Source organism: Scyliorhinus torazame, chromosome 2 (assembly GCF_047496885.1).
Source record: "Scyliorhinus torazame isolate Kashiwa2021f chromosome 2, sScyTor2.1, whole genome shotgun sequence".
Taxonomy (NCBI): domain Eukaryota; kingdom Metazoa; phylum Chordata; class Chondrichthyes; order Carcharhiniformes; family Scyliorhinidae; genus Scyliorhinus; species Scyliorhinus torazame.
The window spans coordinates 380,857,996-380,875,646 of NC_092708.1; the positions used below are offsets into that span (position 1 = coordinate 380,857,996).

The following is a 17,651-nucleotide window of genomic DNA, read 5'->3' on the forward strand; positions in this document are numbered from 1 at the left end:
AAGTAAAAGGGTCCAATAAAGATGGGCTCACATGGAAACAGATTTCCCTGCAGGCATTTGGCAAAGTTGTTAGTTTTAAAGATTGCAGTCAAGCTTAACGAGCCGTGCATTGTTAAACACTGATAAAAGAACAAAGGAAAAGGCCACACAGCCCATCAAACAGACCTTCTCATCTCGCTCAGCAAAACAATAACCCAAAGGCCGTAAAAATAAGGTGGTTAATAAATCCAATAAGGAATTCAGGAGAAATTCCTTAAACCAGCGAGAGGTTAGAATGCGGAGCTCTTGGGCGGCACAGCGGTTAACATTGCTGCCTCACGGCGCTGAGGTCACAGGTTCAATCCCGGCCCCGGGTCACTGTCCGTGTGGAGTTTGCACATTCTCCCCGTGTCTTGCCCCCACAACCCAAAGATGTGCAAGGTAGGTGGATTGGCCACACTAAATTGCCCCTTAATTGGGAAAACAAAATAATTGGATACTCTAAATTTATTTTAAAAACGACCACATGGAGGACTTGAGACCAGTAGTACAGCTAGATTTGAAGGGGAAACCAGATACGTACATGAGGGAGAAGGGAATAGAAGGATATGATGGTCAGGCTAGGTAAAAATAGGTGGAGAATAAATACCAGCATGGACCGGTTGGTCTGTTTCAGTGCTGCGGACTCTTAGTAACTCTCCATATCGGGCAGGATTGCATTGGCACTCATCTTTCAGCTGGTTTGAATTTTCTATCCACTTGCGTTGGTAAAAAGCGGTATTAAACATGCTGCTTAACGCACGGTGATTGGGTATCACCAGGTTTCCACCACGGCCAAAGTTGCAGCTCCCATCTCTCCGCGGAGATCAGTCTCAGCACCGTTTACTCATTCGACCGACGGTGGAGATTATGCAAATTCTAATAGTTATACCGCCGGAGATGTCAAGATGTTGGACCTCCCACACCACCCGCCAATCATCCCCCCCCCCCATCCCCCAGCCGCCCCCAACTCCTGCCTGACAGGCATGTTGGACAGATCGGCCAGGGTGCCACTCAATGGCGGAGCAAGCTCGAGGGGCTGAGTGGCCTCTTCTGGTCCTTTCTTTTTTTTAAATAAATTTAGAGTACCCAATTCATTTTTTCCAATTAAGGGGCAATTTAGTGTGGCCAATCCACGTAGCCTGCACATCTTTTTGGGTTGTGGGGGCGAAACCCACGCAGACACGGGGAGAATGTGCAAACTCCACACGGACAGTGACCCAGAGCCAGGATCGAACCTGGGACCTCGGCGCCATGCAGCAGCAGTGCTAACCCACTGTGCCACCGTGCTGCCCCCTTCCGGTCCTTTCTACATTTCCTAGAAAGCTCAGCCGACATGCTCTCCCATCCGGGCTGTTGGTGTAGCATACGCACCCGCGTCAAACAACTCTGTTCCATTTCCCCTCTCCGCCAGAGTTTTTTCAGTGGCTGCATTCAGATCATCTTCCATCCCTTTGGGAAAAGAGGACAGTGTGAGGGTCAAATGTGGCCCAACAAATCTACACTTAGTTACTCAAGGAAAATGGAGCGATTCCAAATTCGAATTTAAGTTAAAATTTATTCTTTCATGGGATGTGGATGTCGCTGGGCTGGGCCCGCATGTGTTGCCCATCCCCAATTGCCTACAAACTGAGTGGGTTACTGGGCCATTCCAGGGAGCAGTTAAGAGTCAGCCATGTTGCTGAGTGGGTCTGGAGTCACATGTAGGCCAGACCGGGTAAGGATGGCAGATTTCCATCCCTAAGCAACATTGGTGAACCAGATGGGTTTTTACATCAATCCATGATAGTTTTACGGTCATCATTACTGAGACTACCTTTTATGCTCCAGCAGGGGCTGTTTAGCACAGGGCTAAATCGCTGGCTTTGAAAGCAGACCAAGGCAGGCCAGCAGCACGGTTCAATTCCCGTATCAGCCACCCCGAACAGGCGCCGGAATGTGGCGACTAGGGGCTTTTCACAGTAACTTCGTTTGAAGCCTACTTGTGACAATAAGTGATTTTCATTCATTTCATTTATTAATTGAACTCTAAATTACATGAGCTGTCAAGGTGGGATTTGAACCCACGTCCCCAGAGCATTAGCTGTTCCCCTGGAATACGAGCCCCCAGTGACGTTACCTCTCCGTCATGGTCTCCCTGAATGGACAATGCAATTCGTAATGAAAGCAAAAATACTGCGGATGCTGGAAATCTGAAATAGAAACAGAAAATGCCGGATAAACGCAGCAGGTCTGGCAGCATCTGTGGGGAGAGAAACCGGATTATTGTTCCGAGACCAACAAGACTCTTATGGAACCCGTTCTATTTCCTACCAATATCCCATATCTTCTTACTGCTTTCGGGCAGCGCGGTAGCATAGTGGTTAGCACAATTGCTTCACAGCTCCAGGGTCCCAGGTTCGATTCCCGGCTTGGGTCACTGTCTGTGCGGCGTCTGCACGTTCTCCCCGTGTGTGTGTGGGTTTCCTCCGGGTGCTCCGGTTTCCTCCCACAGTCCAAAGACGTGCAGGTTAGGTGGATTGGCCATGCTAAATTGCTCTTAGTGTCCAAAATTGCCCTTAGTGTTGGGTGGGGTTACTGGTTTGGGTTATGGGGATAGGGTGAAGGTGTTGGCTTGGATAGGGTGCTCGTTCAAAGACCGGTGCAGACTTGATGGGCTGAATGGCCTCATTCTGCACTGTAAATTCTATGATTCTTCTGTCCAACATCCTGGGCTCTTGAAACTGGATATCTTTCTTAGCTCTTAGATCTGGAATGGAGTTCAATGTTTAGTTTTGGGGTGTTGCATCTTTTAAGCGTGTGTGTGTCTAATGTTGCTGGACTCTTTCTCCCCCTCCATGTTTATGGACAGTTTAGAGGCGAATGGCTCTATTTTCTGAATTGTGTGGGTGTTTGCTCTCCGAGGGGACTCTGCATTAATTGCACAATAAAGAAGATTTTCTTGGACTTCTGATTGGCAGCAATGTATGTCGAAAGATCAGGCGAGGAGGTTTGTTTCCTGTAGATTATCGGTTCAATTCCCACCATGGCAAGGTGGAAATCTGAAACCAATAAACCTGGGCCGATATCAGACACCACGAGTATGGCAACGGCTGGATTGTTGTAAAACCCACCTGGTTCACTCCTATCCTTCAGGGAAGGGGACTTGTCACCCTGCTACCTGATCTGGTCTACCTATGAATCCAGATCCAGGGGGGGATGAGGGGGGGGGACCATCCTTAATGGACCTTGGGCCCATCAGAAGCCCCTTAATCAGTTACTGCACCCCTCTCCACCCCCACCCCTAGGTTCCCTTCCACCCCACCATGGCCTCACGAACCTCAGCCCTAATCCCTCTCGCTAGGGTGTCACAGCTTGGCATCCATCGAGACCCCCAAACACTTGAAAATCCCAATCCAGTTCTGTGGGCCTCCTGAAGTGCAGAGCACGGTACCAAACGCGACCACCCCTCACGGTGACGCTGCCCGTACAGAAGAACTGCTGGTCTCCGATTGGCTGGTAGCTCTACGATGCGGGACATCCTGCCCCCAGGGGTTTCGCCCCTAGTCTATTAATGGCCAGCTGGAGTTCCACCCCCGACCTCTGACATTTTAGCCGGGTGGGTGGGAGGGGTGGTTGTGCGGGGACCATGGCACCCTGTAAAATCCAGCCCTATTGGCTCAGATGTCAGAGCCCTCGAGAGATCAAGGGATGGCCAGTATATGTAGCCCTGCCACGTCATTAACCTCCCAAGAACAAAAATTAGTTTCCTGTCCATTAATTTAAACAGATAGAAATTTACTTGGATAGTCGACTACTCCCCTCTTAATTTTCCTGTATATGCTGCATCCGGATAATCCAATAGCCCCAGAGACGGGATCGGGAAATCCCCCCCTTGCATATGTTAGATACCAGATGCTGCTGGAACACTGCCCCATTGGTTTTAGGGAAGCAATTCATTTTGTTATGGGTGCTGGCGGTATTCAGATCTTCCTTTGTCGACACTCACCCGGACATCGTTTCAAGTCACATGTTCGTGACTCGGTTGCGGTGCAGGCATAACCACAGGACCTGGTGCGCTTCTGGTTGCCACTGCCACATGTGACGGTGCAGGGGGACCAGGCACTCCAGTCTTCATTATCTTCATATTCTGCGAAGCAAGAGGAACACACGTCAGAGATGCTGCAAACCCTTTGTTTGTGCAGAATCATAGGAACCTCAAGGAGCAGGGCGAGGATGAAAGAAAACACAGCTTGAAAAACAGGGCTTAAAGATTTGTGTCAATATTTTTTTACACCGTTAACAATTAAAGAAGGACTCCGAACAAGCAGCAATTAACCAGCAGACCAATGCCAGAAGAGTTCACTATTTTTAACACAAATAAACTTGACATTAAGAGAAATTAAACAAAGAAAATACCACGAACGTAAACGATACCTCATAACGTCTTGTGTTTAAATTCAATTCTACTAATTGCTTTCTCCCAAACGTTCCCCTATCTTCCAAAAATCTTGAAGGTTCATTCACTTTTCCTGGGGCTTATCGCCCTCAGTGTTCCAGTTATCCTCGGAGCTCGGAGATAAGAGTCATGCGTTCCCGTTCTGTAGCTTATTTGGTTACATAAACATCTACCTTTTCTTTATACACCCCGGGATTGTGGATACCTCAGCTCCTTTTTCAGGTTTCTGGCAGAACTGCCTTCCCACAGGTTTCCAAGCTAACTCTGATGACTGCTTTCTGCAACAAGGTTCTATGAGGATCACGGTTGATTTCTTCCATGAGCTGCAAGGTAGAGCAAATCTCCCAGCTGCCTTTCCCTCATGAAATCCAAACTAGATAGAGCCACACCTTCATTTCATTCAGTGATCGATGCAGTTAGTATTTTCTCTGCATGAAGTACATGCCGAATTAACATTTAAGAACATAGAACATAGAAAATACAGCACAGAACAGGCCCTTCGGCCCACGATGTTGTGCCGAACCTTTGTCCTAGATTAATCATAGATTATCATTGAATTTACAGTGCAGAAGGAGGCCATTCGGCCCTTTGAGTCTGCACCGTCTCCTGGAAAGAGCACCCTACCCAAACTCAACACCTCCACCCAACACCAAGGGCAATTTTGGACATTAAGGGCAATTTATCATGGCCAATCCACCTAACCTGCACATCTTTGGACTGTGGGAGGAAACCGGAGCACCCGGAGGAAACCCACGCAGACACGGGGAGGACGTGCAGACTCCGCACAGACAGTGACCCAAGCCGGAATCGAACCTGGGACCCTGGAGCTGTGAAGCAATTGTGCTATCCACAATGCTACCGTGCTGCCCTTAAGAACAAATAAATCTACACTATGTCATTTTACCGTAATCCATGTACCTATCCAATAGCTGCTTGAAGGTCCCTAATGTTTCCGACTCAACTACTTCCACAGGCAGTGCGTTCCATGCCCCTACTACTCTCTGGGTAAAGAACCTACCTCTGATATCCCTCCTATATCTTCCACCTTTCACCTTAAATTTATGTCCCCTTGTAATGGTTTGTTCCACCTGGGGAAAAAGTCTCTGACTGTCTACTCTATCTATTCCCCTGATCATCTTATAAACCTCTATCAAGTCGCCCCTCATCCTTCTCCGTTCTAATGAGAAAAGGCCTAGCACCCTCAACCTTTCCTCGTAAGACCTACTCTCCATTCCAGGCAACATCCTGGTAAATCTTCTTTGCACCTTTTCCAAAGCTTCCACATCCTTCCTAAAATGAGGAGACCAGAACTGTACACAGTACTCCAAATGTGGCCTTACCAAAGTTTTGTACAGCTGCATCATCACCTCACGGCTCTTAAATTCAATCCCTCTGTTAATGAACGCGAGCACACCATAGGCCTTCTTCACAGCTCTATCCACTTGAGTGGCAACTTTCAAAGATGTATGAACATAGACCCCAAGATCTCTCTGCTCCTCCACATTGCCAAGAACTCTACCGTTAACCCTGTATTCCGCATTCATATTTGTCCGACCAAAATGGACAACCTCACACTTTTCAGGGTTAAACTCCATCTGCCACTTCTCAGCCCAGCTCTGCATCCTATCTATGTCTCTTTGCAGCCGACAACAGCCCTCCTTACTATCCACAACTCCACCAATCTTCGTATCGTCTGCAAATTTACTGACCCACCCTTCAATTCCCTCATCCAAGTCATTAATGAAAATCACAAACAGCAGAGGACCCAGAACTGATCCCTGCGGTACGCCACTGGTAACTGGGATCCAGGCTGAATATTTGCCATCCACCACCACTCTCTGACTTCTATCGGTTAGCCAGTTCGTTATCCAACTGGCCAAATTTCCCACTATCCCATGCCTCCTTACTTTCTGCATAAGCCTACCATGGGGAACCTTATCAAATGCCTTATTAAAATCCATGTACACTACATCCACTGCTTTACCTTCATCCACATGCTTGGTCACCTCCTCAAAGAATTCAATAAGACTTGTAAGGCAAGACCTACCCCTCACAAATCCGTGCTGACTATCCCTAATCAAGCAGTGTCTTTCCAGATGCTCAGAAATCCTATCCTTCAGTACCCTTTCCATTACTTTGCCTACCACCGAAGTAAGACTAACTGGTCGGGCAGCACGGTAGCATTGTGGAAAGCACAATTGCTTCACAGCTCCAGGTTCCCAGGTTCAATTCCGGCTTGGGTCACTGTCTGTGCGGAGTCTGCACATCCTCCCCGTGTGTGCGTGGGTTTCCTCCGGGTGCTCCGGTTTCCTCCCACAGTCCAAAGATGTGCAGGTTAGGTGGATTGGCCATCAGAAATTGCCCTTAGTGTCCAAAATTGCTCTTAGTGTTGGGTGGGGTTACTGGGTTATGGGGATAGGGATAGGGTGGAGGTGTTGACCTTGGGTAGGGTGCTCTTTCCAAGAGCCGGTGCAGACTCGATGGGCCGAATGGCCTCCTTCTGCACTGTAAATTCGATGTAAATTCTATGTCTGTAATTCCCAGGGTTATCCCTAGTCCCTTTTTTGAACAGGGGCACGACATTCGCCACTCTCCAATCCCCTGGTACCACCCCTGTTGACAGTGAGGACGAAAAGATCATTGCCAACGGCTCTGCAATTTCATCTCTTGCTTCCCATAGAATCCTTGGATATATCCCGTCAGGCCCGGGGGACTTGTCTATCCTCAAGTTTTTCAAAATGCCCAACACATCTTCCTTCCTAACAAGTATTTCCTCGAGCTTACCAATCTGTTTCACACTGTCCTCTCCAACAATATCACCCCTCATTTGTAAATACAGAAGAAAAGTACTCGTTCAAGACCTCTCCTATCTCTTCAGATTCAATACACAATCTCCCGCTACTGTCCTTGATCGGACCTACCCTCGCTCTAGTCATTCTCATATTTCTCACATATGTGTAAAAGGCCTTGGGGTTTTCCTTGATCCTACCCGCCAAAGATTGTTCATGCCCTCTCTTAGCTCTCCTAATCCCTTTCTTCAATTCCCTCCTGGCTATCTTGTATCCCTCCAATGCCCTGTCTGAACCTTGTTTCCTCAGCCTTACATAAGTCACCTTTTTCCTCTTAACAAGACATTCAACCTCTCTTGTCAACCATGGTTCCCTCACTCGACCATCTCTTCCCTGCCTGACAGGGACATACATATCAAGGACACGTAGTACCTGTTCCTTGAACAAGTTCCACATTTCACTTGTGTCCTTCCCTGACAGCCTGTGTTCCCAACTTATGCACTTCAATTCTTGTCTGACAACATCGTATTTACCCTTCCCCCAATTGTAAACCTTGCCCTGTTGCACGCACCTATCCCTCTCCATTACTAAAGTGAAAGTCACAGAATTGTGGTCACTATCTCCAAAATGCTCCCCCACTAACAAATCTATCACTTGTCCTGGTTCATTACCAAGTACTAAATCCAATATTGCCCCTCCTCTGGTCGGACAATCTACATACTGTGTTAGAAAAGCTTCCTGGACACACTGCACAAACACCACCCCATCCAAACTATTTGATCTAAAGAGTTTCCACTCAATATTTGGGAAGTTAAAGTCACCCATGACTACTACCCTGTGACTTCTGCACCTTTCCAAAATCTGTTTCCCAATCTGTTCCTCCACATCTCTGCTACTATTGGGGGGCCTATAGAAAACTCCTAACAAGGTGACTGCTCCTTTCCTATTTCTGACTTCAATCCATACTACCTCATTAGGGTGATACTCCTCGAACTGCCTTTCTGCAGCTGTTATACTATCTCTAATTAACAATGCCACCCCCCCCCACCTCTTTTACCACCCTCCCTAATCTTATTGAAACATCTATAACCAGGGACCTCCAACAACCATTTCTGCCCCTCTTCTATCCAAGTTTCCGTGATGGCCACCACATCGTAGTCCCAAGTACCGATCCATGCCTTAAGTTCACCCACCTTATTCCTGATGCTTCTTGCGTTGAAGTATACACACTTCAACCCATCTCCGTGCCTGCAAGTACTCTCCTTTGTCAGTGCTCCCTTCCCCACTGCCTCATTACACGCTTTGGCGTCCTGAATATCGGCTACCTTAGTTGTTGGACTACAAATCCGGTTCCCATTCCCCTGCCAAATTAGTTTAAACCCTCCCGAAGAGTACTAGAAAACCTCCCTCCCAGGATATTGGTGCCCCTCTGGTTCAGATGCAACCCGTCCTGCTTGTACAGGTCCCACCTTCCCCAGAATGCGCTCCAATTATCCAAATACCTGAAGCCTTCCCCCCTACACCATTCCTGCAGCCACGTGTTCAGCTGCACTCTCTCCCTATTCCTAGCCTCGCTATCACGTGGCACCGGCAACAAACCAGAGATGACAACTCTGTCTGTCCTGGCTTTTAGCTTCCAGCCTAACTCCCTAAACTTGTTTATTACCTCCACACCCTTTTTCCTACCTATGTTGTTAGTACCAATGTGCACCACGACTTCTGGCTGCTCCCCCTCCCCCTTAAGGATCCTGAAGACACGATCCGAGACACCCCTGGCCCTGGCACCCGGGAGGCAACATACCTTCCGGGAGTCTCGCTCGCGACCACAGAATCTCCTATCTATTCCCCTGACCATTGAATCTCCTACAACTATTGCTTTTCTATTCTCCCCCCTTCCCTTCTGAGCCCCAGAGCCAGACTTAGTGCCAGAGACCTGGCCGCTAGGGCCTTCCCCCGGTAGGTCATCCCCACCCCAACAGCATCCAAAACGGTATACTTGTTTTGAAGGGGAACGGCCACGAGGGATCCCTGCACTGTCTGCCTGTTTGTTTTTTTTCCCCCTGACTGTAACCCAGCTATTCTTGTCCTGTGCCTTAGGTGTGGTTACCTCCCTGTAACTCTTCTCAATCCCCCCCTCTGCCTCCCGGATGATCCGAAGTTCATCCAGCTTCAGCTTCAGTTCCATAACACGGTCTTTGAGGAGCTGAAGTTGGGTGCACTTCCTGCAGGTATAGTCAGCGGGGACACCGGTGGTATCCCTCACCACCCACATCCTACAGGAGGAGCATGCAACTGGCCTAGCCTCCATCCCCTCTTACCTGACAGAATATAGCTGCCCTGTGGACTAACTAGATCTCCGCCCTTCGACTCTGCTCCCAGTCAGCTACACTTTCTGTAAACTCCTGGCTCTCTTCTCACTCTTTGCGGAAATGTAGGAAACAAAATGAAAGGAGCACCTTACTCCCTCCTCACCTAACTCCCTCGGTCACCAAACTCTTACTATTGCACTCAAAATGCACCAAATTCAGCACTCAGTGCAAACAAAGTCTGCACTGTAGGGGATCACTTTTATACTGTGAATCTAGCCTCTGAAAACTGGCCTAATCCAATTAACTAATTAACAAGCTCCAGCTGCAAGTGCCTACAAGTAGAAGCTTGTTTAAAGCTGATTGAAAATTCACCTTCTTCTAAACCAAACAGCAACTTTTAAGTTAATGAACTAAATAAAAGAAAGACTAAACTTTAGATAAAAATGAAGCCTTATACTCCCTCGGTCACCAAACTCTTACTATAGCACTCAAAATGCACCAAATTCAGCACTCAGTGCAAACAAAGTGTAGGGGATCACTTTTATACTGTGAATCTAGCCTCTGAAAACTGGCCTAATCCAATTAACTAATTAACAAGCTCCAGCTGCAAGTGCCTACAAGTAGAAGCTTGTTTAAAGCTGATTGAAAATTCACCTTCTTCTAAACCAAACAGCAACTTTTAAGTTAATGAACTAAATAAAAGAAAGACTAAACTTTAGATAAAAATGAAGCCTTATACTCCCTCGGTCACCAAACTCTTACTATAGCACTCAAAATGCACCAAAATTCAGCACTCAGTGCAAACAAAGTCTGCACTGTAGGGGATCACTTTTACACTGTGAATCTAGCCTCTGAAAACTGGCCTAATCCAATTAACTAATTAACAAGCTCCAGCTGCAAGTGCCTACAAGTAGAAGCTTGTTTAAAGCTGATTGAAAATTCACCTTCTTCTAAACCAAACAGCAACTTTTAAGTTAATGAACTAAATAAAAGAAAGACTAAACTTTAGATAAAAATGAAGCCTTATACTCCCTCGGTCACCAAACTCTTACTATAGCACTCAAAATGCACCAAATTCAGCACTCATTTGACTCTCCCAACTCTGTGAACTGAAGCCCAAAGTTAAGACTAGGACTGCCTCTGCCTGTTCCAAAACTGAACTACGTGCTTCTGTCAGCAAACACACAGATAACTTAATCCAAGGCTTCACCCTGAATCATCATCTCGATGGCAACATTGTATGCTTTAGGGCGATTCAAAGAGCAAATGCAAATGCATTATTTTATCTTCAACACAACTCTTTGATTCTCTGACCCATATGAATAATTTTCATCTCTAATAGAGTTTTCTGATGCTCTTTCCCAGAATTTCTAGCTTTTAGCCTCTTTTGTGACGATAATGATAGAACCTTGGGTTGGATTCTCCGCACCCCGTCACCGAAATCTCAGCTGGCGCCGGCGGGGGAGAATCCATTTCCCCACACAGAATTCGGGCCGGCGCCGGTTCCCTGATTCTGCAGGTCCCGAAAAGTGTCGTACTCGGAGCACCTACCTGGGGCCATTGCCAGAGGCCCGCTCCGCCATTCTCCACCCCCGACCGGCCAGTCGGGAAACTAGCGTGGCGGCTGCGGACTCAGTCCGCGGCCGCCCTGGTCGGGGGCGGGCCGATCGGAGTGCAGGGGGGCCTCATACGTGGCCGGGCAATGTTTGGGCGGGCGGTCAGGGTCGGGCGCGCGGCCGATGGGGAGGGTGGGTCTATTTTCAATGTCCAGCTCTGCAGTCCGAGGTCGCCGTGGATCACGGCGTGGTCGCTGGAGGCCGCCGCCGTGCGCATGCGCGGCCTCTGACCCGGAGGTGCGGGGGGCCCGTATCCACAGCAAAAGCTGCTAGTTTTACGCTGGGTCTCTGCTAGCCCTCTGCAGGGCTGGGAATATGTGGCCCTTTCACGCCAGTTTGTCGGGCGTGAAAGTCCACAGTTCTGACGCCGGCTTGGGGACATAGTCGCGAAAACAGAGAATGCAGACCCAGAAGGCCCAGAAATGAGTCACCCTTGTTTAAGTTTTATATCCCTATCAACTCTGATCTTGTAAGATAAACACAGGCAAGGTTTCAACCGTAATTAACTCCAAGCTTGTTGGAATTGCACATCTTTTTTCCACAGTTAAAACTTTAATTCCTAACACCAAAACCTAAAGTTATATTCTAAAACTCCTGAATTATGAGCCATATTTTCACAACAATACAGTCTCAATAATATACTAGGACTGGGAAATCCTCAAGATATAGGGTGGAGTTCTAATGACGCTTCCCACTGGCAGGATCTCCCGGTCCGGCCAAAGGTGACCCCCCGCAGTGGATCCCCCAGCGGCGGGATGGACGAGTCACACAAAACTCCATAGTCATTGGTAGGACTGGAAGATCCCACCGACAGCCAATGGCGGGGGGCATGAATCCCGCACACAGACTATATTACAATAACATTGTTACACATTGGCAAACTGAAGTTTAGCTAGCCTGCCTGGATTATGACAGTCAAAGGTGTGAATAGAAACTAAAATCACTGACGCCTTTGCGAAACGTGTGACCTATGGATGGCTGAACCTGCAATCCTCTCCCTCCTTTACTCTTTGGAAAATTCCACCACCTTAACCTCAGGAGTTATTTATCCAGATGCAGTGCAGGGCGATTTCAAATTGGTAAACTCTTGTCCGACCGGCGCGGCGCGATTCCCGCCCCCGCCAAAACCCCGGCGCCTAAGAATCCGGCAGCCGGCGGGGGCGGGATTCTCTGACCCGGCGCGGGGTCGGAGAATCCTGCTCCTTATTTTTCTAATCTCTCCCACAAGGGAATACATTCTCTCAGTATCCACCCTGTCAAGTTCCTTTAGGATCTTAATTGTCTCAATAAGGTCAGCTCACACTTTTCTAATGGATACAACCCACCCTGTCCAATCTTTCCTCGTAAGGTACCCCCGCTCTGCCCCCAATCAGTCGAGTGACCCTTCCCTGAACTGCTTCAAATGCATTTGTATCCTTTCTTAAAGAAGGAGACCAGAACTGTACACAGTGCTCCAGATGGGGTGCTTTCACAACCTTAGGATGTTTGAAATATTCTTACAGGGCCCACTTCAACCGCACTGACGCTGAAATCGGCTGGTGTTTGCGTGACCACAATAAGAATTTGCAACCTTAGAAAATAACAACTTACATTTTTGAAGTGAGTGTCACAACCACCAGATGGCTCAAGGCAATTGCAGTCACTGTGGTTGTTTAGGAAAGGCGGCAGCCAATGAATGCACAGCAAGCTCCCACAAACAGCAAAGTGATAATGGGCAGATAATCTTATTTTTGTGTTGTTAATTGAGGGATAAATACTGGTCAGGGCGTCTGGGAGAAGTTACCTGATCAGTTACCCGATCTGATGCCATGGGATATTTTAATTCACCTAAGGGGGTAGGTGCTATGCTGGGGTGTTAGTGCTCAAGAACCTAAAGCGGGGCACAAACCCACAACCTTTCGGCTTATAGAGACGCGAGTGCGGCTCGCCGAGCCACACGACTACAGCACCGCCTTAAATGCGGAGAATGCATTGTGCATTCCACGATGGAACACGCCTGTCTTCCCAAAACGTGTTTTATTCTCGGACGAACTGCCGCAGGAAGGGGTGGCACGGCGGCGCAGTGGTTAGCACTGCTGCCTCACGGCGCCAAGGACCCGGGTTCGATCCCGGCCCCGAGTCACTGTCCGTGTGGAGTTTGCACATTCTCCCTGTGTCTGCGTGGGTCTCACCCCCACAACCCAGAAAGATGCACAGGGTAGGTGAACTGGCCACGCTTAATTGCCCCTTAATTTAGAAGACGTGTCTTCAACAAACTTCCCGTGACATCGATGCTTTGTTGACTAGATTTGTCTTGTAAAAGGTTAGTCACCAAGTCTGTGTGTGGGCAAGGTTTCTGGAAATTCTCCACATCTGGCTTACTCACAGGCTGGAGAGAGTTGATTAACAAGCTCAGTAAACGCAGGCAGCTGGGTTTTACTGACAGCTTCTCAGCAGCCAATTGAAGAATTTGTTGAGAGTTCATGCCAAGTCTTTGAAGTGAGCAGCAATTAACCTGCAGGCCGAGAGGAGCTGCGGGAAAGGCAAGTGTGTATTTGGGGCCAGAGAGAGAGAGGGAGCTCCTCTGGCACGCAGCTGGCACGGCACGCAGGGACACTAAATAGCTCTGGATTAACTCTCTTTGGGTCTCCCTAATTCGGGATGGACACCCCAGCTCCCTCTCTCTCTCTGACACCCCAGCTCCCTCTCTCTCTCTCTCTCCGACACCCCAGCTCCCTCCCTCTCTCGGACACCCCAGCTCCCTCTCTCTCTCTCTCTCCGACACCCCAGCTCCCTCTCTCTCTCTCTCCGACACCCCAGCTCCCTCTCTCTCTCTCTCCGACACCCCAGCTCCCTCTCTCTCTCTCTCCGACACCCCAGCTCACTCGCTCTCCGACACCCCAGCTCCCTCACTCGCTCTCCGACCCCAGCTCCCTCTCTCTCTCTCCGACACCCAGCTCCTTCCCTCTCTCTCTCTCCAACACCCCAGCTCTCTCGCTCTCCGACACCCCAGCTCCCTCTCTCTCTCTCTCCGACACCCCAGCTCACTCGCTCTCCGACACCCCAGCTCCCTCACTCGCTCTCCGACCCCAGCTCCCTCTCTCTCTCTCCGACACCCAGCTCCTTCCCTCTCTCTCTCTCCGACACCCCAGCTCTCTCGCTCTCCGACACCCCAGCTCCCTCTCTCTCTCTCCGACACCCCAGCTCCCTCTCTCTCTCCGACACCCAGCTCCCTCCCTCTCTCGCTCTCCGACACCCCAGCTCCCTCTCTCTCTCTCTCCGACACCCCAGCTCCCTCCCTCTCTCTCTCCAACACTCCAGCTCCCTCCCTCTCTCTCCAATACCCCAGCTCCCCCCTCTCTCGCTCGCCGACACCCCAGCTCCCTCTCTCTCTCTCTCCGACACCCCAGCTCCCTCTCTCTCTCTCTCCGACACCCCAGCTCCCTCTCTCTCTCTCTCTCTGACGCCCCAGCTCCCTCTCTCTCTCTCTCCAACACCCCAGCTCCCTCTCTCTCTCCGACACCCTGACTCTCTCTCTCTCCGACACCCTAACTCTCTCTCTCCGATAACATGACTCTCTCTCTCCGCCACCCTAACTCCCTCTCTCTCTCCGACACCCTGACTCTCTCTCTCCGACACCCTGACTCCCTCTCTCTCTCCGACACCCTGACTCTCTCTCTCCGACACCCTAACTCTCTCTCTCCGACACCCTGACTCTCTCTCCGACACCCTAACTCTCTCTCCGACACCCTGACTCTCTCTCTCCGCCACCCTGACTCTCTCTCTCCGATAACCTGACTCTCTCTCTCCGCCACCCTAACTCCCTCTCTCTCTCCGACACCCTGACACTCTCTCTCCGACACCCTGACTCTCTCTCTCCGACACCCTGACTCTCTCTCTCTCCGACACCCTGACTCTCTCTCTCCGATAACATGACTCTCTCTCTCCGCCACCCTAACTCCCTCTCTCTCTCCGACACCCTGACTCTCTCTCTCCGACACCCAGACTCTCTCTCTCCGACACCCTGACTCTCTCTCTCCGATAACCTGACTCTCTCTCTCCGCCACCCTAACTCCCTCTCTCTCTCCGACACCCTGACTCTCTCTCTCCGACACCCTAACTCCCTCTCACTCTCCGACACCCTGACACTCTCTCTCCGACACCCTGACTCTCTCTCTCCGACACCCTGACTCTCTCTCTCCGATAACCTGACTCTCTCTCTCCGCCACCCTAACTCCCTCTCTCTCTCCGACACCCTGACTCTCTCTCTCCGACACCCTAACTCCCTCTCACTCTCCGACACCCTGACTCTCTCTCTCCGACACCCTGACTCTCTCTCTCCGACACCCTGACTCTCTCTCTCCGACACCCTGACTCTCTCTCTCCGACACCCTGACTCTCTCTCTCCGACACCCTGACTCTCTCTCTCCGACACCCTGACTCTCTCTCTCCGATAACCTGACTCTCTCTCTCCGCCACCCTAACTCCCTCTCTCTCTCCGACACCCTGACTCTCTCTCTCCGACACCCTAACTCTCTCTCTCCGACACCCTAACTCTCTCTCTCCGACACCCTAACACTCTCTCTCCGACACCCTGACTCTCTCTCTCCGACACCCTGACTCTCTCTCTCCGACACCCTGACTCTCTCTCTCCGCCACCCTGACTCTCTCTCTCCGATAACCTGACTCTCTCTCTCCGCCACCCTAACTCCCTCTCTCTCTCCGACACCCTGACTCTCTCTCTCCGCCACCCTAACTCCCTCTCTCTCTCCGACACCCTGACTCTCTCCGACACCCTGACTCTCTCTCTCTCCGCCACCCTAACTCTCTCTCTCCGACACCCTGACTCTCTCTCTCCGACACCCTGACTCTCTCTCTCCGCCACCCTAACTCTCTCTCTCCGACACCCTGACTCTCTCTCTCCGATAACCTGACTCTCTCTCTCCGCCACCCTAACTCCCTCTCTCTCTCCGACACCCTGACTCTCTCTCTCCGACACCCTGACTCTCTCTCTCCGCCACCCTAACTCTCTCTCTCCGACACCCTGACTCTCTCTCTCCGACACCCTGACTCTCTCTCTCCGACACCCTAACTCTCTCTCTCCGACACCCTGACTCTCTCTCTCCGACACCCTGACTCTCTCTCTCCGACACCCTAACTCTCTCTCTCCGACACCCTGACTCTCTCTCTCCGACACCCTAACTCTCTGTCTCCGACACCCTGACTCTCTCTCTCCGACACCCTAACTCCCTCTCTCTCTCCGACACCCTGACACTCTCTCTCCGACACCCTGACTCTCTCTCTCCGACACCCAGACTCTCTCTCTCCGACACCCTGACTCTCTCTCTCCGACACCCTGACTCTCTCTCCGACACCCTGACTCTCTCTCTCCGACACCCTGACTCTCTCTCTCCGACACCCTGACTCTCTCTCTCCGACACCCTGACTCTCTCTCCGACACCCTGACTCTCTCTCCGACACCCTGACTCTCTCTCTCCGACACCCTGACTCTCTCTCTCCGACACCCTGACTCTCTCTCTCCGACACCCTGACTCTCTCTCCGACACCCTGACTCTCTCTCTCCGACACCCTGACTCTCTCTCTCCGACACCCTGACTCTCTCTCTCTCTCCGACACCCTGACTCTCTCTCTCCGACACCCTGACTCTCTCTCTCCGACACCCTAACTCTCTCTCCGACACCCTGACTCTCTCTCTCCGACACCCTGACTCTCTCTCTCCGACACCCTGACTCTCTCTCTCCGACACCCTGACTCTCTCTCTCCGATAACCTGACTCTCTCTCTCCGCCACCCTGACTCTCTCTCTCCGACACCCTGACGCTCTCTCCGACACCCTGACTCTCTCTCTCCGACACCCTGACTCTCTCTCTCCGACACCCTGACTCTCTCTCTCCGACACCCTGACTCTCTCTCCCCGACACCCTGACTCTCTCTCTCCGACACCCTGACTCTCTCTCTCCGACACCCTGACTCTCTCTCTCCGACACCCTGACTCTCTCTCTCCGACACCCTGACTCTCTCTCTCCGACACCCTGACTCTCTCTCTCCGACACCCTGACTCTCTCTCTCCGACACCCTGACTCTCTCTCTCCGACACCCTGACTCTCTCTCTCCGACACCCTGACTCTCTCTCTCCGACACCCTAACTCTCTCTCCGACACCCTGACTCTCTCTCTCCGACACCCTGACTCTCTCTCTCCGACACCCTGACTCTCTCTCTCCGACAACCTGACTCTCTCTCCGACACCCTAACCCCCTCTCTCTCGGACACCCCAGCTCTCTCTCTCTCTCCGACACCCCAGCTCTCTCTCTCTCTCCGACACCCTGACTCTCTCTCTCCGCCACCCTAACTCTCTCTCTCCGACACCCTAACTCTCTCTCTCCGACACCCTGACTCTCTCTCCGACACCCTAACTCTCTCTCCGACACCCTGACTCTCTCTCTCCGACACCCTGACTCTCTCTCTCCGACACCCTGACTCT

At 50.7% G+C, this 17,651-nt stretch overlaps 1 protein-coding gene across 2 annotated transcripts in view; it reads right to left on the reverse strand.

Annotated features, from left to right (window-relative positions):
• The window catches only part of ism2a (isthmin 2a), a 93,019-nt gene that overhangs the window by 15,734 nt on the left and 59,634 nt on the right, over window positions 1-17,651 (reverse strand). Inside the window, exons 4-5 of one of the 2 annotated variants that reach the window (XM_072493583.1) lie at window positions 4,007-4,147; window positions 1,393-1,470 (exon numbers count right to left, since the gene is read on the reverse strand). In XM_072493583.1, the coding sequence (XP_072349684.1) occupies window positions 1,393-1,470; window positions 4,007-4,147 (219 nt within the window). The remainder of the gene's footprint in view (window positions 1-1,392; window positions 1,471-4,006; window positions 4,148-17,651) is intronic. The other variant, XM_072493584.1, reaches the window with a different exon arrangement.